At 48.8% G+C, this 24,754-nt stretch overlaps 1 protein-coding gene across 1 annotated transcript in view; it reads left to right on the top strand.

Annotated features, from left to right (window-relative positions):
• The window catches only part of WDR1 (WD repeat domain 1), a 590,429-nt gene that overhangs the window by 227,116 nt on the left and 338,559 nt on the right, over positions 1-24,754 (top strand). The window contains exon 8 of the mRNA XM_069631954.1: positions 3,571-3,804. Coding sequence (XP_069488055.1) covers positions 3,571-3,804 — 234 coding nt within the window. The remainder of the gene's footprint in view (positions 1-3,570; positions 3,805-24,754) is intronic.

Genomic DNA, 24,754 nt, shown 5'->3' on the forward strand with positions numbered 1-24,754 from the left:
AGTCGGAAAGAGGACAAGGAACCTACTCCTGGTTTTTCGTCCTCACAAAACTGAACTGAAAGTGGTGCCCCATTCTGGACCTGAGGCCAAATCTTGTCTGACGCCCTCCAGGGACTTGGTTTTTCTGGGGGCTCATTTCATACGCATTTCAATCTGATGAAGCCATCTGTGGAAAGTATAGAGAAGCTGTTGTCCATGGCAGGTCCCTTGGTGCTGGGAACGTCTATCATGGTCTGGGTATACATGTCTCTTCTGGGCTCCATGGCGTCCTGCATCCCACTCATTCTGAATTAGTCTTTTCATGCAGCCAGTGCAGGAGATTCTCACTTCGAGATGGTCACAGGTTCTCGGGTTCCTGGTCCGACAAGATTCTCATCTACTGGGTGCTGGCAGACTCCCTGCAATGTTGGACTTGCTCCTGCAACATAGTACAGGGTATGCCCCTGTCGCAGCCAGACTTTCAGTATACAATCGTGACAGATGGTCCAAGGTGTGTTGGGGAGCTCACCTCGACAAGCTTCAGGTCCAAGGTGGCTTCGGTGCACATCAACTTTCTGGAGTTGAGGGCAGTACACTGGGCACTGAAGTCGTTTTTGCCCCTCATTCAGGGCTCGGTGGTCTGGGTTCTGACGGACAACACAACAACTATGTTTTATCTCTGCAAAAAGTTAGTCAAGCGTTCACAGCCCCTATCCAAGGAGGCTCAGGTGGTCTGGCACTGGGCCATAGCGCACAAGATTCAACTGGTGGCTTAATATTTGCCGGGGGTTCAAAATGAGCAGGTGGATGCTCTCAGCAGAGACTTAGTTCAGATGCACGAATGGTGACTGAAGGACAGCCAGGTGGCAAGGATATTCAGGAAATGGGGGACTCTCCCGTCGGACTTATTTGTCAGCCCAGAAAACAGGCAGTGCAGTCTCTTCGCCAGCAGGGTCGCTCATCCGGACTTAAAGGGGGACACATTCTCATTCCCGTGGAGGGGCCTGTTCGCAAATGAGTTTCCTCTGATCCGGAAAATGATCCAGATGGTATCTAAGGTTCCGTGCAAGGTGATCCTGGTAGCACTGATCTGGCACCTAGCAGTGGACGACCCGGAGCCGGCTTGTCTGTCACAGGACAAACGAAAGGTGTGGCATTATGACCCCAGCTCCCTCAGCCTTGCACCGTGGCTCCTGACCACTCCGGAATTTGGACACCTAAGCATTGCACAGGACTGTCGCTGCATCTTGCCGGCCGCAAGGGCGCCGTCTACCAAGTGTCTTACAGCCAAAAGTGGAAAAGTTGTGTGTGGTGTTTGCGGCAGCTGAACTTGCAGCCATTGCAGGTTTCGTCTCCACAACTCATTCTTCTGGTGTTGGCGAAAGGGGGAGGGGGGTCTGGTGTTGTCCTCGATCAAGGTCCACTTGGCTGCCCTCTCCAGGTTCACGAGGCAGCACAACTTTCCACCGCTGTTCAGCGACAGGCTGATTAAACATTTTCTCAAAGGCCTGTTCAGGACGTTCACCAACCCCTGCTCCCTCCTCCTGCCCCCCTCCCCCTTCCCTCCCTGAAGAAGTTTTCTCTGGTCTGGAGTCTCAACTTGGTACTCTCAGCCCTCATGAAACCACTGTTTGAACCCATGTCCACGACAACGGTGAAGTTTCTCACGTGTAAGGTGGCTTTTCTGGTGGCCATCACATCTGCCAGGAGGGTTTCTGAACTTCAGGCTCTGGTTATCGACCCGCCGTATCTGGGTTTCATGAGGGACAAGGTTCCCCTATCTATGAATCCTCACTTAATTCCAAAGACCATCAGAGTTTCATAAGAACGCTACGTTGGTCTTGCCCACCTTTTTTCCAAAGGAGTCCACTCCAGCGGAGAAAGCTCTACATTCCCTGGATGTCAAAAGGGCATTGAAGTTTTACCTGGACAGGACGTCGAGACAGCTATTTGTGGCTTTTGGCCCCTCCAACAAGGGGAAGCCAATTTCGAAACCGGGTATTTCCTGTCGGGTATCGTCTACGATTTCCTTTTGCCACGGCAACACGGCTGTCGAGCCATTGCAGTCGACTCCCAGGGCCCATTCTACGAGGTCCACAGCAGCGTCGGCGGCACTGTGGTCCGGCATACCGCTCAGACACATTTGCCATTTCAGCCAGCCCCCACAACCCCCGCAGCCCTCCACATAAAATGGTGTGTTATGGACTTACGAAGAGAAAAGGTAAGTAAAGTCAATTTCACTTTACTATTCTTGGAACAGTATTTCACACAACAAAAGGTATTTAAACCTTTGATTTCTCCTAAAGGATTTCTGTGACACTGCACTGAAGGTGCTGTGTGTCACCATACAAAATGCAGATGCCTATGGAGTTTGTCAGACTCCAAAAATAAAGGAAACACATAATCCACATTGGGTCCAAACACATGAGCGAATGAGAAAAAGGCTCACTCCAGGGTTAAAATTAGAAGTCCTAAAGTCCAGCAAAAGAGCTGGGAGTCTCTAGGGGAATTGGCACAGAAATGAGAATTCTCCCTAACAGTAACCGACTTTTAGGGAGACCTCTTTAGCTGAAGGCAGTAGGGGTTACCATTTGGTAAAACTAACTTGGGTTGGGTAGGAAATCCCGAGAGGGCGGACAGCCCTAGGGCCCACAAAAATCTTAATATAACTCTGAATTGCTTTTTGAGACTGAGTGACTTATGTGCCATCTGTGACATTATTTTGTTTGACTATTTTTCTGTGAGTAGGCACCTACTGTTACCAAAATGTAATTGCAAATTAACTGTAATTTAGGCAAAAAAGAAACAGCTGTTAATTAACCCCATCATTCATAACAGCTGTGCTGACTACATCGTATGCTGACAGCAGCATCACCCTGAATTTACCAATGGAGTACAGATAGTTATACTTTTTTTTACTTGGTAGTCACGCATAAGTATTAAACCCTTATTGATGCAACCAAAAAAGAAAAAACATTCACAACCTCCTCACCCTCCTTGGTAACAAACCTCATGTAATTACTAACTTCTGAGGCGGACATTGAAGGTACTCCTGCTATTGGCTTGTCCATGTTTATTGGTCAAGCATTTATTTTCTTTCAAAGAGGACCACTGACTGATAGATGTGCAATATTTAGTAGTTTTGGGAGCCAAAAAGGTTAATGTGTTATTTGTGTGGCGCTTTTAGAGCAATTGAAGTTGGTGGCAGGGAAGAAAAAATAAAATATATATTTTATTAAAGATTGTGTTTTTGAGTTCCAATAGATTCGATTTTGGCAGGTTTGAGGTGGTCCCTAGAAATATGCCCTTCTCTGACCTCATGGATATGCCAACGCCGATGTCACATGTTTTGTTACCTATTTACATTGGTAAATGGTGTTAAGCTGGAAAGGTTTGACCATCACACCTAAGTAAAATGAGAACCAATGTGTTTCCTTATCCATTGTGATCTGTGTAAGTAATGGATATGCAAATATATCCAGGCTTATTCTCATTACTAGCTTGTGATGAGAAATAGAAATATTCATTTCATGTCCAGGGGTTTTCTACATGTTCTATTCAAAAAATTTTAGAATCTTTTTACTTTTCCAGGTTAGCTGGAGTGCTGACAGCACCCAGTTGCTTTCATCGTCCGGTGATAAAACAGCCAAAATATGGGATGTTGGATCAAACTCTGTTGTCAACACCTTTAAGTTTGGAAATGATGTTCTGGATCAGCAGCTTGGCTGCTTGTGGCAGAAAAATTACTTGCTGAGTGTTTCCCTGTCTGGTTACATCAACTATTTAGACAAGAACAACCCAGATAGACCCCTTCGCATAATCAAGGTTTGTATAGATTTTATTTATTGCAATTAACTTTGTAAATTTGCATTAAGTGGTAGGGTTTCAGGGAATGTTAGTTTTTTCAAAACTCTCCCATGGACCCATGTTTTCATAAAGTGCTTGATCCTAAAATCTGCTACCCTATAGAGCAGTGATGCTGATGTTCGTTAGGTTGAACCATTGAATTATTTGTCTACTGTACTGCAACGTAGGTAGGTCTGGGTATGCAGAGGAAGCTCTGGGAATGTTTCATTGTGCTTTTTTTATTTTCATTTTTATCACCTACATTTTGCAGAAAAGGCAAACCATACATTTTGCTAGCTCAAAGCCCAGTGTTTCTAATGGACCCAGACAGGTTTACTGTAAGCCAATAACATCTCTAATGTGAGCTCTCTGTAGGCAGGTTTGATCTCATGCATTGAACGGTCAACTCAGTGTATCATCTTTTCGTGTTCAGTAAGCGGAGTACCATTTTTAAATTGGTTGGGAGCAATATTTATTTTATTTACAGGGCCTGTACGAGGAAGAATCTTGACTGAAAGCCAATTTAAACACGGGATGTTTATTTCTAGCTATGGAGGCGCGCAATCTACTGGCGTGCGTGACTGAGCTTCCAGCCACACACCTGCCCTCCTGCAAAGCAGCACACCACGCTGCAACCCGCCTCATTACAGGTGCCTGCAAATTCGACCATATCCAACATTGCGCATGCTTCACTGGCTTTCCCTCCCTGCCAGGGTTCTATTCAAAACTGCACATGTTTACAAAGCTGTACCCAATGGAGCCTCTCCATACCTGGCGGCCACTTCCCACCTCCTGGAGGCTCTCACTTCACACAGCAAAACTAGCAAAAGGTTGTACTGAAAGATAGCCTGCCAAGAGAAGACTCAAAAAGCAGTCCTTCTCCTGCCATGCCATGACCATCTGAAACTCCATATCAGTAGAGACGCGAAATGCCCATTGCCATCCTCCAGTTCTGCAAATAACTGAAAGCCTAGCTCTGTCAGCAATACCTTCCGGAGGAATATAAATCCCTCCCTCCCTCTCTCGCTCAATCAACCGTGCTGTTAGTGTATAAAATGCCACGCCCTATTCTGGCACAATCATGTTGTAAAGCGCTGTAAGATGCTATTGCTCTTGAGCTAGGTTTGCGCTATAAACAATAAAATAACAAGTGACACTTTTGTTCCCATTTTTCCTACTGCTTCCAACTTTTGAACAGTTGAAACCTTCAACATATATTCAAAGAAAACTGCCGATGCTATGCGTACTAATTTAGCTCTTGGAGGCCCCTGAGCTCTTAAATATTTAATTTGTTCTAAAATAAAGCTCATGAGAAACTGCTTTGCTGATGACATTTCATTCTCCAGCATGGGGTCTGGCATGGATTCACGTGCTCATGAATATTCCCCGTCGGCAGGCTGGGAATCCTTGGTAAAGAAAAAGTTTCAGTATCATTTCTGAACTTTCTCCTAACACCCAATCACTGGTCTCTGGGTCATACTGCCCCCAGCCAATGACTGCCCTCTACCTAGGCGGTGAAGAGCCAGAGGACATCACGCCACTGCCATCACCCCAGTTGCAGCTACCACCGCCAGCAGACATGGCGGTGGACATCCTACAGGCACTGCACACCTTGTGTTCAGAGATCCAGACAAGGATGCCCCTGTCGCCGGCGGGAGATCCCGCGGCTCCTGGGCCGTCGGGAGAACCTCCTGGCAAGAGAAGGAGTCCATCCTCCACCTCCTTGCCATCCTTCACCACCATCCCCTTCTCCGAGGGACGTGACGGAACCAGATATGACTATCACGGGTACGGACGATGAAGGAGAGGACCTCACGTCGCCGGTGCCCAGGGCCTCTCCACCCAACGAGATTGGCTCTTTCCACGCCATGATCGCTAGGGCCTTGGAAATGTTTCAACTGGCCCCTGAGGAGAAGGAAGGCTTCCTGTACCAGCGCTGAGAGGCCAAGAGGAAGACCATACTTTCTATCCCTCTGTTGGATGAGATTTGGGACGAGGGGCTGTCCCTCATGAAGAACCTGTCCTCGGCCCTGGCGAGGAGGGACCAGTATGAGAAGAAAACCAGGGTGCCGGACTCTGTACCCAAGTGTCTCAGATCCCAACCGTCCACAGACTCTGTCTCGGCGGCGAAGAAGTCCTCCGGATCTTTGACGTCCTCTAACCCCAATCCCCCCCCACACCCCAGACGGCAAGGGGAAGAAGCTAGACGCCATGGGACGACGGGTCATCTAGTCGGCTGCGATTGACGATCAAGGCGGCCAATGCCTTAGCCATCGTGGCCCGTTATGACTGGGAGCTGTGGTTCAAGATCGCTCCCCTCCTTTATTTCCTTCCCAACGACAAGAGAGCGGAAGAGCTGGAGATCCTGCAAGAAGGCAAGGTGTCATCGGATCATGCAATCACAGTGGCCATGGACATCACCTACACGGGCTTCTGTCAGATGGGCAACAGCGTTTGCCTTCGTCAGCGGGGTTGGTTGAAGGCCACTAGCTTCCGCCAGGATGTACAGTCGAGGGTGTTGGACATGCCTTATTCGGCAAGGCAGTGGACGAGTCACTTCAGGCCATCAAGGCGGATACATGTATGGCCCGGGCATTGGGCACACTCCAGCAGCGACGGCCGTCCTTTCGGGCCTCCGGAGGAAAGGCAGAGAGATACTCCAAAGGTTTTGTGGCGGCTCTTCGTCCTATCATCAACCGTCCCGTTCTTTAGCTCAGGAAGCCTACAGGGACCACAGCAAGTCCAGAGGAGGTCGCCATCACCGCCAAGGTCCACAAGGTGGCGCCCCCACGGCGTAGCAGGATTGAACCGGCCGCGATGTTGGGCCCCCACATGCGCTCCCCGGTGGGAGGCCGGTTGGCGAACTTAGTCAGCGTGTGGAAGTCAATCTCCACTGACAGTTAGGTGCTGGACGCCCTGGCCCACAGAAGTGCCCACACATTCCACCCGTGGCCTGGAAGGAAAACCACGTCCCTCAACTTCTGATGGGGGTACGGGCCATGTTGAAGAAGGGCGCGATAGAACTAGTCCCGAAAAGGCTCCGAGGCTCTGGAGTGTACTTCAGGTACTTCCTCGTCAGAAAGAAGACGGCGGTTGGAAACCCATTCTGGACCTCCGCCGCCTCAACAAGTACATCAGGTACCAGAAGTTTCGGATGGTCAACTTGCAGTGCTAGGACAACTGGAAGAAGGGGATATCCTGTCGTCACTGGACCTGGAGGATGCTTATTTCCACATCCCTATTCACAAGGCACACCGCAAGTATCTGCGCTGCGTGGGCAGCATTACCAATTCAAGGCCCTTCCCTTCAGATTGAAGTCGGCACCAAGGGTTTTCACCAATTATCTGGCGGCGCGGTTACGCCTGCAGGGGATCCACGTCTATCCCTACCTAGATGATTTGCTCATCCGAGTGAAGTCGAGGGAGACTGCCGTCGAACGCATGGCAGGGACCGTCCATCTGCTCACGGCACTGGGGTTCTCGATAAACTTTGCAAAGTCCTGCTTGGTGCCATCGCAGGACGTGCTGTTTCTGGGTTCCCGGCTCAACCCAGTGTTGTCTGTCGTCCCCGTCAGTGGGGAGGATAGTGGCCATCCTGGGCAAGGTACAACGGCTGTTGACCCTCAAGATCTCAAGGGTGAGGTCCATCAAGTCCCTTCTCGGCTTGATGTCGTCGTGCATTTACCTTGTGCGACTGTGCAGGCCGCGGATGTGACTGCTGCAGGAGTTCGACGCCTGTTGGATCCTGGTATCGGGAAGCTTCGAGGACAAGATCACCCTCGACGAGAGTTTCCGTCGAGGAATTCGGTGGTGGGGTGTCCACACACATCTGTTGGCAGGCGCAGATTTCCAGAACCCCCTCCCCCTGCACCAGGAGACGGTCATGACAGATGCATCCCTGGAGGGATGGGGTGCGCACACCAGTCTCCACGCAAGAGGCCTGTGGCTCCCGGAGGAGAAGTTGTTGCACATCAACGTTCTGGAGCTGTGGGCTGTGTTTTGGGCCCTCAAGTTTTCCTTCCGTCCCACAAGGGCAAGGTGGTGCAGATTTTCAGACACCACCACAAAGTTTTACATCCGGAAGCAGGGGGGGCACCAGATCCCCGGCGCTCTCAGCGCAGGACCCGTGGCGATGGGTCGTCACTCAGGAGATGTCTCGTCCCATTTCATCTGGCAGGAGTGAAGAACACTGGCCGACTTTCTCAGCAGAGAACTGTGCTCGTGCCACGAGTGGGAGCTTCGGCGGGACCAAGTGGATCTTCTATTCCGACGATGGGGCAGTCCCCAGATCGATCTGTTTGCGACGGCAACGAACACCAATTGCCGGAGGTTCACCAGCAGGTTTCCCCAGCTGGGGAGCATGGGGGGGTGCATTCTCCTTCCCCTGGGATGGCCTGTTCCTCTATGCGTTTCCCCTGTTGCTTCTGTGACTCATCAATCAACCCAGACGGTCCCGGTGCAGGATGATCCTTGTTGCACCGACGTGGCTGAGGCAGATATGGTACCCAGACCTTCTGGACCTGTAGCCTTTTCCTCCAGTCAAGTTTACGGCGGACGCAGATCTTCTCGCCAGGGAAGGAGGTGCGATTCTGCACCACGACCTAGGGTCGCTGAACTTGCAGGCCTGGCTCCTGCAGCGCTAGAGTTTGGTGGATACGTTCTCCTGGCGGACTGCAAGGAAGGGCTTGCCAAGGCCAGGGCCTAGTCTACACTGAAATGCTACGGCCATAAGTGGAAGAGGTTCGCCATCTGGTGCCATGCAGAGAAACTCGACCCTCTACGGATTACAGCCCCGCAGGTACTGCCGTATTTACTGTTGCTGGCCAAGGCAGTTTTGGCCCATGCTTCCCATCAGGGTTCATCTGGCGGCTATCTCCTGCTACACCAGAACTCTGGGGCGGTTGTCGTTGTGGTCACACCGCTTGGTCAAGGAATTCATAAAAGGACTTTTCTGTTCGTTCCCGCCGGTGAAGGCTGTGGTCCCGGCGTGGGAGCTCAATGTGGTGCTGACTAGACTCATGAGTCTCCCGTTCGAGCCTATGCATTGGGCTCCGCTGAGGTTTTTATCGTGGAAGACAGCCTTTCTTCTGGCCATCACCTCTGCACGACGAGTGGGAGAGATTCAAGCCCTATTTTGTAAACCACCGTACTTGACATTCCACGCGATGAGGGTGGTACTGCGGACGCACCCCTCCTTCATGCCCAAGGTGCCATCGGACTTTCATCTAAACGAGCCCTTGGTGTTGCCTGTTTTCTTCCCATAGCCGGCTGAGAGGACTTTGCACTCGCTGGATGTGGCGCTGAAGTTCTGCGTGGACCACAGTTTTCGGATGACATCACAGCTGTTTGAACTTTGCCCCTGTTAACCAAGGGAAGGCCCTCTCCAAGGCTTCCATTTCCAGGTGGCTCTCCGGCTGCATCACCCATTTTCCCTGGTTGGCAAACTGACCATTGCCTGGCCGTCCGAGAGCCCATTCGACCAGAGCGATCGTTGCAACTACGGTGTTCCTGTCTGGTGTGCCACCGCTGGACATCTGCAGGGCAGCTACGTGGAGGTCGACGCACACCTTCACGAAATTCTACTGAGTCAACCGGGATTCCAGGGAGGAGTCCAGAGTCAGCCAAGCAGTGCTGCGCAACCTGTTCACTTGAAGGTGAGCCTGGTGAGGAGGTAAGAGATGCTTAATGTTGAGATGTTGAAATGCTTAATGTTGGGCCTTGCCACCTCCCGTGGTTGTGCATGTGTGTACTGCTATGTATTCATTATTCATGAGCATGTGAATCCATGCCAGACCCCATGCTGGAGAAGGAATAAGTTACTTAGCTGTAACTGTTGTTCTCCAGCATGTCTGGCATGGATTCACATGCAAACCCTCCCGCTTACCCCTCTGTGGCCCTTCTCTTGGTTCTACTACAACTTTACGTGCAACCAAATCTAAAGATGGCTGCCAGAGGAGGGGCTTAGGTAGAGGGCAGTTATTGGCTGGGGGCAGTATGACCCAGAGACCAATGATTGGTTGTTAGGAGAAAGACTGTTCAGAAATGAAACTGAAACTGATTTTTTTTCTTTACCAACTATTCCCAGCCTGACAACAGGGAATATTCATGAGCGTGTGAATCCATGCCAGACCCATGCTGGAGAACAGTTACAGGTAAGTAACGTGTTCCTTTTACAAGCCTCTCCCCTCCCCCTGTGTTTCAAATGGAATACAAACTAGAGGCAGATCTTTATATCTCTGAACCCAAAGAAATTAAACCGTGTACGACTTTCAGGTTTGTTCTTATCTGAAATGTGCATACTTGGTTTGTTCGCACCAACTCTAAGCCAGAATGGTATCCTCTTTAGAACCTTTGCCAGCACCTCAGATGACAATACTGGAGATGGTTGATTTCACTCATATTTGCTGGAGACCACCCCAAATGATCGCCATTGACTGTTAAGTAAACAAAGCGTTCAGCAATTGAATTCACAGCCCTCCAGTTCTTCTCCTGTCCTGCCCATTGTAGTGCTAGATCCATCTAGAGGTGCTAGCTTCAAATTGAAACACATGCGTCCATGTCAATTTGTATCCACTCTGAAAAACAGCAACCAGTCACCATTATGGTTTCTAGAATTATAGTGGATGATTAATGTGCACAGGTTGCTGTTAGATGGGTAGCCACAGTTTGTTTAAAGTATCATATAGTATGGATTGGGGGTGATTTGCTGAAGTACTTGAAACCAAATCAGCTAGTTAAAGAAATAGAGGGTACTACAAATCCCCCAGCAGCAATAGGTAGTCTGTACTACTATGATTTGGTTAGAACCTAGCTAACACTATTTAGAATAATGGGACGGGATTGGTGTGAATCGCTTTGACCATTCATGCTAAGTTATTCGGCATTTGTATAGCGTCGACTGACATGGTATGGCCTTCAAGTGCTGTGAGGATGAACACCATTTGGAAGACCGTAGTCTGAGTTGAGCTAGTGAGGAGTAGTAAAATGCATGTCTGCGTTTATAGTCTGATCGAAGGTAGGCTGAGAATGCCTTGGCCACTAACAGCAGCCCTTCTCATCAGGTGTGGGACGGGTGCTGTCTAATTGTCCAGAGTCAAGCTCTGTGAACAACTCAACTGAATTTTGCCTGGGACTCGGCTGTGTTCCATGGGTGGTGGCGCTTGGCCAAGGGTAATGTATAGGGTGTAATCAAATAGTGTGCATGTCAAATGTGTGCAGCTACATGAACATCTGGAAGGCCTCCCTGTGGGACTCAGCTACATTCCATGAGGTTCAGCGCACAAGTGTCAGCAGAGTACAGCTTCACAGTGGCCAACCTACCTTTGGAATATTCTGTGAAAAAAAAAATAGTGTGGCATATATGTATATATATATAGTGGCGAGATTCAAGTAGTAATCTAAATTGCGAAACCTAGTCGTGCAACGCAAGAGTGGCAAAACACTTTGAGAAGCTCTTGTGTGGCAAAATACTTTAGTGGCAAGATGTAATGAAGACGTTCCTTACTTGGAAATAGCTTGGAAATAATGTGGCATCCTGCAGGGCTAGGGCTCCGTGTGAAATATAAACGGGGATGGTAGGGGCATTACGGAAGGCACCTTTAGCCTGTGCCTGGGCAAGGCTGTCCTTCGGGAGACCTCCAAATGTGGTGGTCTGGGTCTTGTGACCTGGGGAACCCCCAATTGGATACAGCAAGCAGGGTGAAGATGGAGCTGGTTCTGAGGAGTCGTGGAGCGCCGTGAGGCCACAAGAGGCCCAAGTAAATTAAATACAATGTAAAAAGGGCTACTTAAGCGTCCTGATCCTTTCCTCTGGGTCCAGGCAGCGTGGAAGTGGGAGAATCTGCGGTCGCTGCATCCCTTTGGTGTTCCGGATCTCGTGACAAACATAACAAACCTAAGATTCAGTGGCTTACATAGGTGTTTGGTAGTTAGAAGTTTGAAGGTGATGTTGGGATGGTCAGGAAAGGTCCTCACAATCAAGGGTGGGGGGTGGGGTCATGTTGCACTTGTTATATTGATGAATTGGGGGGGGGGGGTGCTGCGAACTGAGCTCGATGTTGCAACTTCATATGTAAAAGTGTAGTTAATTGTGGTTGGGATCTATTACTTTTTAGTGTTATTCTTTGTTTAGAACTTATACATATTAGCTGACACAGCGCAGAAAGATAAAATATTAAAACCACCAAATGAACGTGAACGCAATTCGCACATGTGGTGCTCTATAGTATGCGGCACCTGACACTCGGAAGGATTTTAATGAGAGGACGGGTCATAGAGAACCCATTGTGACAGTTTTTTTAAAAATATTTTTATAAAATGTTCTCATAATAAACACATCACAACACACCCGGCAGTGGCAATATTACATTTTCAAACTCCATATACGTTCACATATGTTTTCGCTGTCTTCCTGTCCCCCCCCTCAACTTGAGCTCAAATATTACGCTTCTGCTTAATTCCTCCTGGGGCACTTCTTCTGTGCTCCTAGAGGTGTTGCGCGCAGGTTCACTTAGCGTAGCTATTAGCTGTCTCCAGACCATCAGCGCTCCCACTTTTTCATCGTACCCCTTATGAGCCACGTCATACCATGCTTCAGTTTCCGCTGCTGCCCATTTCAATAGGTCGTGCCACCATACCTCTAGTCGAGGTCTCTGGTTAGTTTTCCACCCCATGGCTATTCTGCGTTTGGCTAGGATATACGCCAGGTCTTTAAGTATACATATGTGTTTCATGTTGCGTGGTCTAGTGAATCCTCCCACCATACGTGCCCAGGCTGATTCTATATTTAGTTTGATACCTTTTTCGGAGAGGCGGTGGGTTATCTCTTCCCCAAAATATGCGAATCTCTGGACATGCCCAGAACATGTGTGACATCCCCGCCTGCACTGCTCAACATCTGGGGCACCTTTGTGTGTCTGTACCTTGGAATCGGGCTCTGGGGGGTTATGTACGCTCTGTGTTGCATATAGCTGGATCTGCTGTAGTCTGGCATTCCGTGACACTTTCTATGGTACCTCTGCACCCATTCCCAGTGCCCGTCTTGCATGGGTTCTCCTGCGTCGTCCTCCCAATCCCACTTTAGCTGGGTCACCTCCTTCCCCACTCTGGACATTAATAGTTCATATATTCGGGACACCTCATGCCCGCCCTCCGAGATGTCGTACATTGTCTCTACGACCAAGTCTGGTTGGTCTTCTAATACTACTTCTGACCATGTGGCTTTTATCTGCTTCACCAATCTGGTGTGCGTAATATACTGCCCAGGGTGCACCCCAGTTTCCTCCATTAATGCTACGAAATCCAAGGCCCCCCCTCCCGCCATACATCCCCCAGTGTTGCTATGCCCACCAGTTCCCAGTGCTTGCGTATTTTCCTCAGTTGTTGATCTACTCCCTGTAGTGAAACAAGCGGCTTTCGGGGGTCTGGGGGAGAGCACGGTGTCGGGTTCTCTATGACCCGGCATGCTTTATGCCACATTTTCCACCCCAGTTCGAGCAGTCTAGATCTCCCTTTCGGCTCGGACCTTGGCAGCCATATTAGTTCTTTTAAAAAAAGTGTGCATTCGGCCCTCAGCAGTCTGGACTCTGCTGTTGCTTCCTCAGTTAACCACTTTGTTACATACTGTAACTGTCCCGCCAAGTGGTATATCTCGAAGTTGGGCAATTTTATACTTCCTCTCTCGTACGTGTTTTGTAGTTTCCATAAAGCAACTCTATTCCTGGTGTTGTGCCAGATGAAACCTCTACATAGGCTATGTAGTTTATCAAAGAAGCGTTTAGGGGGCAGATACGGAATGTTCACAAAAAAAGTGCATTAATCTAGGCAAAACAACCATTTTCAATAGCTCCACCCTACCCATCATGGCTAAGGGGAGTTTGGCCCAGAACCTCATGCTATTCTACTAGCTAGCGCTGGCTCTGTTATATTTATGTTCGTTTTCAACCTCATGATAGACGTCTATCCCCAGGTATCGGAATGTACTAATTTCCCAAAGTATTTGTAATACATGTAGTTTGTCTCGCGTAATGCCCTTATATATCCCTAAGGGGAATATGCATGACTTCCTGGTGTTTACCGCTATGCCGGAGTACATTGCAAACCGATTTGTCACTTCTAGGATATATTGCAAGTTTTCTTCCGGGTACTTCAAGTACAGCAACCTATTGTCTACGTATAATGATATGAGGTGGGGCCCCTCCATAGTGGAGACGCCTATCTCTTCATATTGCTGTCTCTGGTATATCGCCAGGGGCTCCAGTGCTAGAATATACAACATCGGGGACCATGGGCAGCCCTGTCTGGTGCCCCTGCTGAGTTGCCATTTGTCCGAGATGACCGCTCCTATCTTGACTCTAGCTAACGGTAAGCTATACAATAGCGTCGCCCACCTCGGGTACCCAGGTCCCATCCCATATTCTTTCAGGGCCGCCATCAGTCAAGGCCATCTCACTGAATCGAAGGCCTTCACCACGTCAAGCGAGACTATTGCCACTTCATTCGCATACCTTTCTGTTTGTTCAATGACGCGGTGAAGCCGCCTATGGTTATCAGCTATACTTCTACCCGGGACATAGCCTGTCTGATCATGATGTATCAACTTGCTTATGACCTGTCCAAGCCTGTTTGCCAGCACTGACTGTTAGGCAGAATTCTGTGCATTGCCCTTAGGGACCACTACACACAATATTAAGACTACAAGTGGTAATACAAGTTCATCTTTGGTACAAGCCTGTACTACTATGTTAAAGTGGTAGCAGTAGCGGAGCAGCCAGGCTTATCTCAAGAGTATGAGCAGTAGCAGATATTACACAAAGGGACCACAAATACAGTGACTCAAGCAAACACTGACTCAAGGTTTCAGGTAAAAAATAGAAGTACATTTATTTTTAAACCATTGGTTATAAAACACAACACTTCTATAAATTCAAAACAACACATAAAATACACTACACACAACCATCCACTACGCAGGGATGAAGCCAGCAGCAGCGACTGTGAATAAAAGGTGCGCTCCTTTAAAACAGGAGAGGCTCTTCAGATTGCTATCCAGACCACTAGAGCAGTGTGGAGTGATTTCGACCACAAAGAGGATCCTCTGGCTGTGGGAGATGAGATGAGATGAGTCCGGTCGTCGAAGGGTAGATGGCTCAGGACTGCAGCAGGGCTTCACCGGGACGGGATAGTTGCAGCAGCCGTCTTCTTCTCCGCTTCTCTTTGGTTCCTTGTAGTTCCAGTGGCGACTCTGACTTCCAGCCCAAGAGTCCTGCCTTTTATGCGAAATACCCCATTCACACAGCCTACCTGTCAATCACGCAGCACGGGGGGTTGTCCAGCCCAGACAACCACCTCAGCCAATCATGCAAAGTGCGACTTGGGTTTCCTAGGATACCCTGTGAAGAGGGCGACTACACCCCTCCCTCCCATTCAGCCCACCTAGACACCCAGGCGCCTAGAGGAGGGCTTCTTGGCAGATGGACGCCAAAAGACAGTGAACAAAGAAGGCAAACCTGGTTTGCCGCGCAAAGTAAAACACAAGAAGGACTTTAACAAAAAGAAATGGCAAATAAACCTGACCGGAGCCAAAAGAAAGGGTATTTGGTCAAGCGGGTTTATGTTCGAGGATAATATAATAGTCAAAAACAGTACCACGTTTATATAGTATAAACGCGGTAGAAAAGTTAGGGTAGATACCACTGCCACCAGCCAAGTCTAAATGTTAAAAGGGCACAACAAAGCTCTAGGAGGTACAGATAAAAAGGGCTAACCCTTTCCAATACTCCATGTAAGATGGGGGGGGTACTGGATCTGTGGTTAAAATGACTATGTAAAGTTAATGGCAACTTTACCTTTTTCTGGGGGACAGTAGTCAGCCCCAGAAATGGAGTCTGGGGGAAGTCTAAAAGACAACCCTGTGTCACTGCACTGAAGGTGCTGTGTGACACACAAAAGGGGGCTACTGAAGTGTACTCCAGAGTCCACAATCACAAAAACGGGTGCAAGACACATGGCAAAACATGGGTAAGAGTGGGGGGAAAGCTCACACTCTTACCAAGTGAAAAAAATGACTCCAGAAATCCAGCAAAGCTGCCGTGGGACTCGCTAGGTAAGGGAAATTAGCCATTGAATGAGAATTCTCCCTAACACTCACGTAAGTATTTTACTATCTTGATTTAACATAGATATCGGTCTGTATGACCCACAATCTGTGCTAGGCTTATTTGGCTTGAGAAGCGGAATAATCGTTGCTTCTCTGAGTGATTCTGGCAAACTCCCAACTTCAAACGCTTAATTTAGCATTGCTAATAACTGGGGTAGCACCTCTGAGCTATACGTTTTTATAAAACTCGCTAGGGAGCCCGTCCGTCCCAGGGGCTTTGCCAGTGGGCAGCTGTCTAATCACTGATTCCTACTCCTCTAATGTTATGGGGGCTTCTAGTGCCTCCCTCTCATCTCGACTTAATTTGGGCAATCCTATATCTCTCAGTATCTCTTCCATCTCACTCATGTCCGCTCCCCCCCGCGTCTACATATAAGTGTTGGTAGAACTTCTGGAATCCCTTGTTAACATCCACTTGTGTATCTAGTATTTGGCCACTCTCATACCTTAGTTCTTATTTCTCTTATCATAGTTCTGGGCTTTTCCTGTTTGTATAGCCATGCCAAGAGCCTTCCTGGCTTATCTCCTCCTGCATGCTGCCTTTCTATGTAATTCTTGTAATTCAGGTTACACAGTCTCTCCCATTGTCCCGCCGACTCTTGTTGCAACTGGATCATTATTCCTGCATCTTCTCGGGTGGCATCCCTTTTGTTCATCATTGCTTCTAGTTTCTTCTCCATTCTCTGTACCCCCTTGGAGCCCTTTGGATTTTTAAATCGCTGCCCCGCTTACTATTTTGAATGCCTCCCACAGGGTACTCTCAGACTCATCGCTACCAGTGTTTTTCTCAAAATAATCATTTATCTCCTCTCTCAGATCCTCCCTAGACTGTCTTTTAATGCTTCGGCCCTGAGCCACCATGTTGGAATCTTGGGTCTGGGGGGCTGGTGTTGCCACTCCAGAATCAGCGGTGAGTGGTCTGATAAGACCCTTTCTTTATATTCCAACCTCACTATCTCTACGGTAAATTCCGAGCTGACGAACATATAATCTAGCCTGGTGTACAGGTTTTGTGGAGCAGAGTAGTGCGAGTAATGTCTATCATTAGGATGCTGCTGCCTCCATGCGTCTTCTAATTTGAAGTCGTCTAACGGGGTCCGCAGCATTTTGGCTGCAGAGTTGGGCCTATCTTGCTTGTCATCCGATCTATCCACCCTGGGGTCCAGCGTGCAGTTAAAATCCCCACCCAGACTATGACCCCCTCTGCCATATACGGGCTAATTTTACTGTACAGGGCCTTAAACTAGGTCACTGTATCTTGATTTGGGGCATACGTATTTATAATGCACAACTCCGTTTTCCACCATTCCTCGTATCCCCACCATTCTCCCGTCTGCTTCTACTGTGTGCTGCAACAACTGGAAGGGCACAGGTGGCGCTATACAAGTGAGAAACCCTCTGGCATATGCCGAGTACGTTGCCCCTATGACAGTCCCTTTCCATTTTCTCTTTATCACATCTTGTTTTTCTTTCGTAAGGTGGGTTTCCTGTAGCATTGCTAGATCTATTTTCTGTCTCCTCAGGTACAACATGACCTTATTCCTTTTCAGGTAGCTATCAAGTCCCCTGACATTCCAAGTTATTATCTTAAGGTCCCCCATCGCTAGTCTTGATCTTGGTGCGCTTCTGACCAACCGTGCCCCTCCTCCATCTTGCTGCTGCGTGCGCCATCTCAAGCTTGTTTCTCCCTCCCACTTCCCCGGCATCCATGTATGTGAGCTCATTCCCCAACTTAAACTAACCCTCCCCAATAACACTGCAATCTCAACTTCCCTCTCTCTGAACTCCCTTCCCGTCAGCTCAACCCACTCCCCAACTGCTCCCTTCATCCCCCTCTTCCCATCTCCAACTTTTGCCCAGCTTCATTCCTTGTATCTCATGCGTTCCTGCATCTAGTCCTGGCCCGGGTTGCTGACCTTAGGAACTCTGCAGGAGGTTACCACACTATCGGTAGCCTATCTAAACTATTTACTGGGGTGTGAGCGTGTGCCCTCCATGGCTCCTGCATTAAGCTACAGTTTATTGCATGCACTTACTTTTGGTCCCATGCGTGGGTACTTCCGTTCTATGTACATCATACTATATTCTAGTCCCACAGCCTTAGCCACTCTGCACCTCAGCCTCTAGCGCTTCCATGTTACTTCTCTGTGCCGTCATCTTTATGTGCATTTGCCCCAGCGGGACAGTTCTGTGCATCCAGCCACTCCGTCGCCTCCTCCGGGGTATCGTAAAACGAAGCCCTGTTTCTGTGGTACACTTTTAGCGTCGCTGGGTACATCAGCATGTACTTCAGGCCCGTCTCCCGTAGCCTCTTCACTGTGCCATAATTCAGTCTCCTCCTTTGGACCAGTAGTGCGTAGTCTGGATATGCCGTGATACATGCAGAAGCCCTCTGTATTGTGCCTCCCTTTCGGAAAAACTCCAGAATCTTTTCCCTGTCACGGTAGTTCAGGATTTTGGCTATGATCGGCCTCGGGGGCGCTCCACCTAGGGGTTTCCTAGTCAGGGCCCTGTGAGCGCTCTCCACCACGAATCCCTGGGTGAGTGCTCCTCCCTCTATTTCTTGCAATAGCATAGTCTCTATATAGTCCGTGGGATTAGGTCCTTCTCCTTCAGGGAGGCCTACATTGCGCAAATTGTTCCTTCGGGCCCGCCCTTCCGCCTCCTCTGCTTTCCAAGTTACTCACTTGTTGCTGCAGTATGTGGATCTCCGAGGTGTGTGCTGTGCCGATCGTTGTAGTCTCGTGCGCTTCCTTCTCCAGTTCACTTGTCCATTCCGCTAATTTCCTAACATCTTGTCTTAATAGGTTAACGTGCTCCTGTACTGCCCCTATTTTGAGGTCCAGTGTTGCTCTTATTTCACTCACGGCGGCCTCCAGTTTGGTTTCCCATGCAATTCTTAGGTCCGCAATTGTATCTAGAATTGGTTGATCGTTGTGACCTGTTACATTGTCCGTTTGCAGGTTTATCTCCTTGCTCCTGGTGCCCTCAAGCTGCTGGGGTGTTCTGGCGAATTTGTCCATAGTTGGTTGTTTCCCTTTCGATTTTGGGACCTTAGAGGCCATCTTAACGTCCTCCGTGTCTGTCTGCAGTTGATGGGGCTAGTAGGTCCCCCGTCTGCTCTCGGTTTATACGGCGTTCGATTCGGTAGTAGCTCCTGCCAGAGCCTCAGCTCCCTTATCACGCTTTCTGCCCAATCCGTTTACGTGTGTCCTAGCACAGCAAGGAGGTCCTCTTGCCGCTGTTGTGCGTTACATTCCGTGATCGCTGTTGTCTGTAGGTAGGTGTGGGGGCCCTTCCTGTTTCCATGTAGCGCCTCACTGCTTCTTGGTTGTCTGTGTTAGCGGGTCCCGAACAGACTTCAGCTGACTTTACTCCTCACACGTGTCTATCACTCTGCTTGGGCTACAGCGTAGTTGTATGTATATATGTCCGAAGGCAGTTTGTTCCACTAGGTGTTTAGCTTGCACACTCTGGGCTGTTGGTATTGCTCATACTGGCAGGGGGTGTTAGTTGGCGCTTCCTTTGTGTCACTTCCTTTCATACCTTGCATGCAGCATCATCTTTATTCCACAGCACTTTCCAGTTGTGGTCCGACTAGCGCTATAATGTATTCTCTTGATCTTTTTAGGGCGTTCTGTACTCCCTAATGGCAGTAGGTGGGCATGTGCTCTGCATGCCCTTGTGCTACATGGGGCCAAGCTGTTATAGCGCCAGCTCTGTGTGATGAGCTTCAATGTGTCCCTTTGTTAGGTGTTATCCTAACAGCCTGGTTCTAGTGTCGGGCACCCACTGTTTCTGGTCCTGGTGCTACCCTGCCCATGTCAAAGGGCTACAGCAATTTAATGTCGCCTGCACTTATCCCGCATCACGGCATACACTGAGTCTGTCCATGCAATCATCCCAGGAAACAGTTCTACTGCTGAATATGCTGCAATTGCTCGCGTCCGCTGCTTACAGTCACCCGCTGATGCTCTCCTTCATTATGTGTTATGTCCGTTCAGTACTTCCCACAGAAAGAGCATCCCTCGTTAATGCATGGGTTCCGGGCATCGCTGTCAATCGTTATTCTGCCAAGGTTTGCGTTGAAATCAGGGTATTACCTTGTGCTGCTGCCGGGCCCCGCGCTCCTTGTCTATATCTTCATGCGCAACAATGTATATTGTCAGGCGCTTCTCAACATTCGGATACGATAGCCACGGCTCTGTTCCTTCGGCTGTTCAGCCGGGTTCGTTTACATGCCGCCTCCAGCCATGGGGCGCCTGGGGCTCTCCGCCGCTCAGGCCGCAGGATCTAGCAGCTAGCAACGCGTCTCGTACGTGGTCCGAGCGCCAGCCCACCTCCCCCCCCCCCCCCCAGTTTTGCTGCGCTCTCGACACTGCGTTACTGTTAAGATGGGGCTACAATAAATCTGGAGTGCTTCTCAGTGCTGCAGCGGTGTTTCGCCATTTCTCTCCTTAGCTTGCACTCCGGCTCCTCACTTCGTGGGCCCAGCGTCGGGTCTTCCGTCTTGATTCCTTTGTTCTTTACCATCAGCCATTTTGTATCTTCATACCTCGGGCCTCCGGAATCTTCGTTTTGCTCAGAACTTCTGCCCCATTGCGTTCTGTGGGCCCCAAACCGTCTGTATTCGCGCTCTGTGTACTCATGTGCATGCACATGTGTTTTTGTCCGTCATGGGCACATGCATGTGAACTTTTAACAGATTATTGCAGGAGCTCCTCCGGGAGCACGTCCTCCTACATGGCCCTGTAGCCACGCTCTAACCCATTGTGACAGTTATTAAACATGTATGCACACTGATACAAATACATAGGGAATTCATGAATCTAAATGTAGTGGGCTTTTTACAAATGGATCAGAACGCAGCAGTCAGGGCTGTTGCCAAGTGAACTTTGAGAAACTGATTCTGCAGGATTTCAGAGCCCAGAGGACTGGTAAATAAGTTACTTTAACCTACACTGTTGGCTCCACCAAAGGAGACATCCATGGGGTTTATGGTCTGGTAAGTATCACAGATGGCAGATGTAATCTCCTGAATGCAGGGAGCTTGACAGAGGGGTTTTGTTATGTTTTTGGCCAGCCGCAGCCGTAAAACATAGGGGGGATGGTGGGGGGGAGAGAATACAGTCCATGCCCAAGGCTAAAGTAATTGGAACCCAGGAGTTTCAATTGTATTTTCGGATGTGCTGTGTGCACTGAAGTGGCGGTTACTGGGATTAAAATGCTCCAGTGGGAACGGTGACCTTGGGAATGAGAGGGTTATCACTAATTCAAAGAGAATGTGTTTACCCTGCCTGCTTCATATCGCTTGAGGCGAACCATGTGCAGTTAAGATTAAAAGGGCTTAGGTCAGTTATTGCTACTAATGAATTTAGTTTGCATACACATCTTGTCATGACCTACTGTTACAGAGAATGTTCACTTCTGTGCTAATTCCCTTCAACCTTAGAGACCCCCAGTCTTTTGCAGTACTTAGTGCTTGTCATTTTTTCCTCCTGAATGAGTGGGACCTTTTTCTCACTCCCTCATGTATTTTTACTGACTAGGATATTTGTGTTTGTGTTTTACTGTTTTATGGAGTCTGACAAACTCCATAGGCATCTGCATTTGCATGGTGACGCACAACGCCTTAGGTGCAGTGCCCCTAAGAAGTACCTTGGACTTCTCTTAATGTTTAATTACGTTTTCTTGGGTGAACTACCGTTCCCAAGAATAGTAAGATGATCCCTGTTTGTCTTATTTCTTTTTTTTTTTTTTTTTTTTGTGGGACCCCTGGCCCAGCCAAAGGACCCACCGGTCTTAGGCCGCCAACAGCACATCACTGCACTCTTGCATTTTTCCAGCCTCCTCCCACTAACCTGCCCTCCCTCCCTTTTTAAGAGCCACCAGGGGACCACTCCGGTGGTGATAGTGCGCGGTACAAATGTCCTTTAACATTAACCAGCACACACCACTCTGTGGAGTGCTGGGGGTTACTTAGTAATTCCCTATCTCACGTCTCATGTGGCATTTTTTGTTGCACTAACATACTTTAATTAATTTTACTATCAGTGTGTATTTCTACCGCAGGTGGAACCCTCAGCTGCAGTACAGAATCCATGGGTGACCATTGTGTCAAAATGGTCTTTTTTCGCCATTTCTTGTTTGTGAGGTCTTTCTTGGGTTTTACTCTGTGCTCCAAACCAAGTTTGACCACCTTGTTTAGCAAAATTGGCCAGTCATCTTTTTTCGCCATTTTCTGTTTTAGTTCTTGCTTGGCTTTTACTCTGTCACCTGAAACTGGTTTGAGCCCTTTGAGTGGTTTGCCTTTGGCAGGTTTGTGCCCCGAAGCCAGCCCAGGCTCCAGTGTGTCGGGAAAGGCAGGAAGTGAGGGAGGGTTCCGAAACTTCCCCGTCCTTTGTCTCTAGGTGTGCCTGAGTGAAACCAGTAATGATTGGCCTGCTGTATGATTGACAGCATATGCTGTGAATGAATGGGAAATTGCATAAAAAGTGAGGTTGTTGGGATTAGAGGCAGTTGACCACTGGAGAGGAACATCTGAAGAAGCTGTGAGACGCCAGCATCACCGTCCTGGACCGCGAAATGTCCATTGAAGCCCTGCAGCTGTGATGACCCAGTTTTCATTTCGACTGAAGATCTGTACGGGACAACTTCCTCCCTTGGGCTGATGGGACCAACTAGCCTCAAGACAAGCTTTCATTTGGCACAACACCTGACTTGCTGTGCCACACCAGAGCTGCAGAAGCCCAATTCCAGGGGTCCTGTGACCATTGACGAATGCATCGTCTTGCAAAGTCCGAATCCGTCCAAATCTTTGTGGGCATCCAGAGGACCCTATCGAAGCAGGAAATCTTGATCCAGATTCCCCACACCAGAGTCCAGGACCGAGGGAGCAAGCTTCTTCCAACCAGACTTTTTGTTCTTCATTGACGCGAGGAAAAGCTACCAAAACACAGAAGTCCTTTGGAAACAAAGGAAATCCATTGCTGGGGAGTCACAGCCTGCAAGACGGCCTCCCTTTCGTCACCACGACCAAGGTCCAGGAACGAGGGTCTGCCAAGCTGCAGCAAGGAGGAATGCAGCTGGAAAACTATTCTTCAAATAACGGGTTCTGTGGGGCTTGCAGTTTTAACCTTTTAGCCGTAGGTTGTGCTTCCTGTCTTGTTAAGTACTTTTTGAAATTGATCCCAACTCACATGCACTGGCCTAACAGCTTGTGCTCTCTACCAAGTAGCTCACTTGAGTTACAGTGATTTCTTCTGAACGTACTAACTTTGTCAAGACTTTATCTAAGAAGTGCATCAGAACTATTGATTTTGGCTGTCCTGGCTCCCTAAAGGCATCCCTCTGAACCTACTAGCTTTGGCAGTACTTGTTCCCTCATAGGTTATAATTACTGACACTATTACTTCTGGGATCAAAGTTTACCTGCCTCCCTTAGGAGATTGTAATTGTTTTACAAACTGTTGAATGTATGTTATACATCTTATTCTAACCTTTCCTTCCTTCTTTAAACAACTCAATAACTGCATTGGTAACTGAAATAAGTGCAATACTGACCTTTACTGAAGTCACTTTGTGTGCCGGAACATGTTAGCATAAGAAAAGTCTTTACCAACTTTTGTGTTATAAAAATTGAATCCAAACTTTCGGTGAATGTTACTAGAAGATAACACTTTAAAAAAAAAATGCCTATTTAAACCTTGTGTATTTTATAAGTAATATATATATATATATATATATATATATATATATATATATATATATATATATATATAATATTTCTGAGACTTGTGGAATCTGCTTAGATTACATGCTGTGCATAGGCCGACATCTAGTGGAAGCTGCGGAGTATTAGTTTGTTTTTCGAAACTCGAAAATGGGCGTCGACACAGGGCGTGCCAGTAATACTATCCCTAGTGTGACGTCCACTGTACCCAAGATCCCTCACGCGTCTAGGATCCTCAGATTGTTTTTTTCAGCCATACTGGTCGGAAGCATTTTGCGGAGTCCCCTGGCCTTAGTCATACTTTTGCTAAAATTTAAAATAATAATCTATTGACATCCTTCCCCACCCCAACGTCGAACTTCGACACTCGACGCCGGCTGGAGAAGAAATCGACCGTCGGCTGCTGCACGACGGATTTGGGCCTCGGAAGGCCGCTGGCCTCGGCCCGGGCCTGGTAGGCCGCTGGCCTCGGCCCGGGCCTGGTAGGCCGCTGGCCACGGCCCTGCAAGTAGGGAGAGTGGGGGGTGGTACATACTCTACACTCTTGGTATATAGGTACACCTTATACATTTCCTACACTTAACAGCCCGCTGCCTCAAGGTGCGTATGGAGGGTACCCCTTTTCAATTCTGCCCCAAGTGCAATTGCAAATACCCTTGGGTCGACAGGCACGCCACATGCAATCTCTGCTTGCCGAGGGACCACCCCGAAGCGAACTGCAGAGCGTGTAGTAGGTTTAAACCTAAGACACTTAAGGACCGTTCGACGAAGCGTTGGGCCCACCACGCCAGGCAGGCGGCCATGGCAGCGGAGGGCGCCTTCAGCGATGGCAGCGACGGTGTACTTTCGGATGGCGAGGGCATTGCGGCGTCGAAAGACAGCCGAGCGCAGGTCCCCGACCTCGGAAGGTCGTCCGGCAGGGCGGCTATGGGGAAGACCCCCGGCGACACAAGCGCTTCACATACTACACACACTAAACACACTAAGTCCAACCGAGACTCGACGACGTCGAGTTCTCGGAAAGAGGCACAGACAGAACGG

This window comes from Ambystoma mexicanum, chromosome 6q (assembly GCF_040938575.1).
Source record: "Ambystoma mexicanum isolate Mex_15411 chromosome 6q, UKY_AmexF1_1, whole genome shotgun sequence".
Lineage (NCBI taxonomy): Eukaryota > Metazoa > Chordata > Amphibia > Caudata > Ambystomatidae > Ambystoma > Ambystoma mexicanum.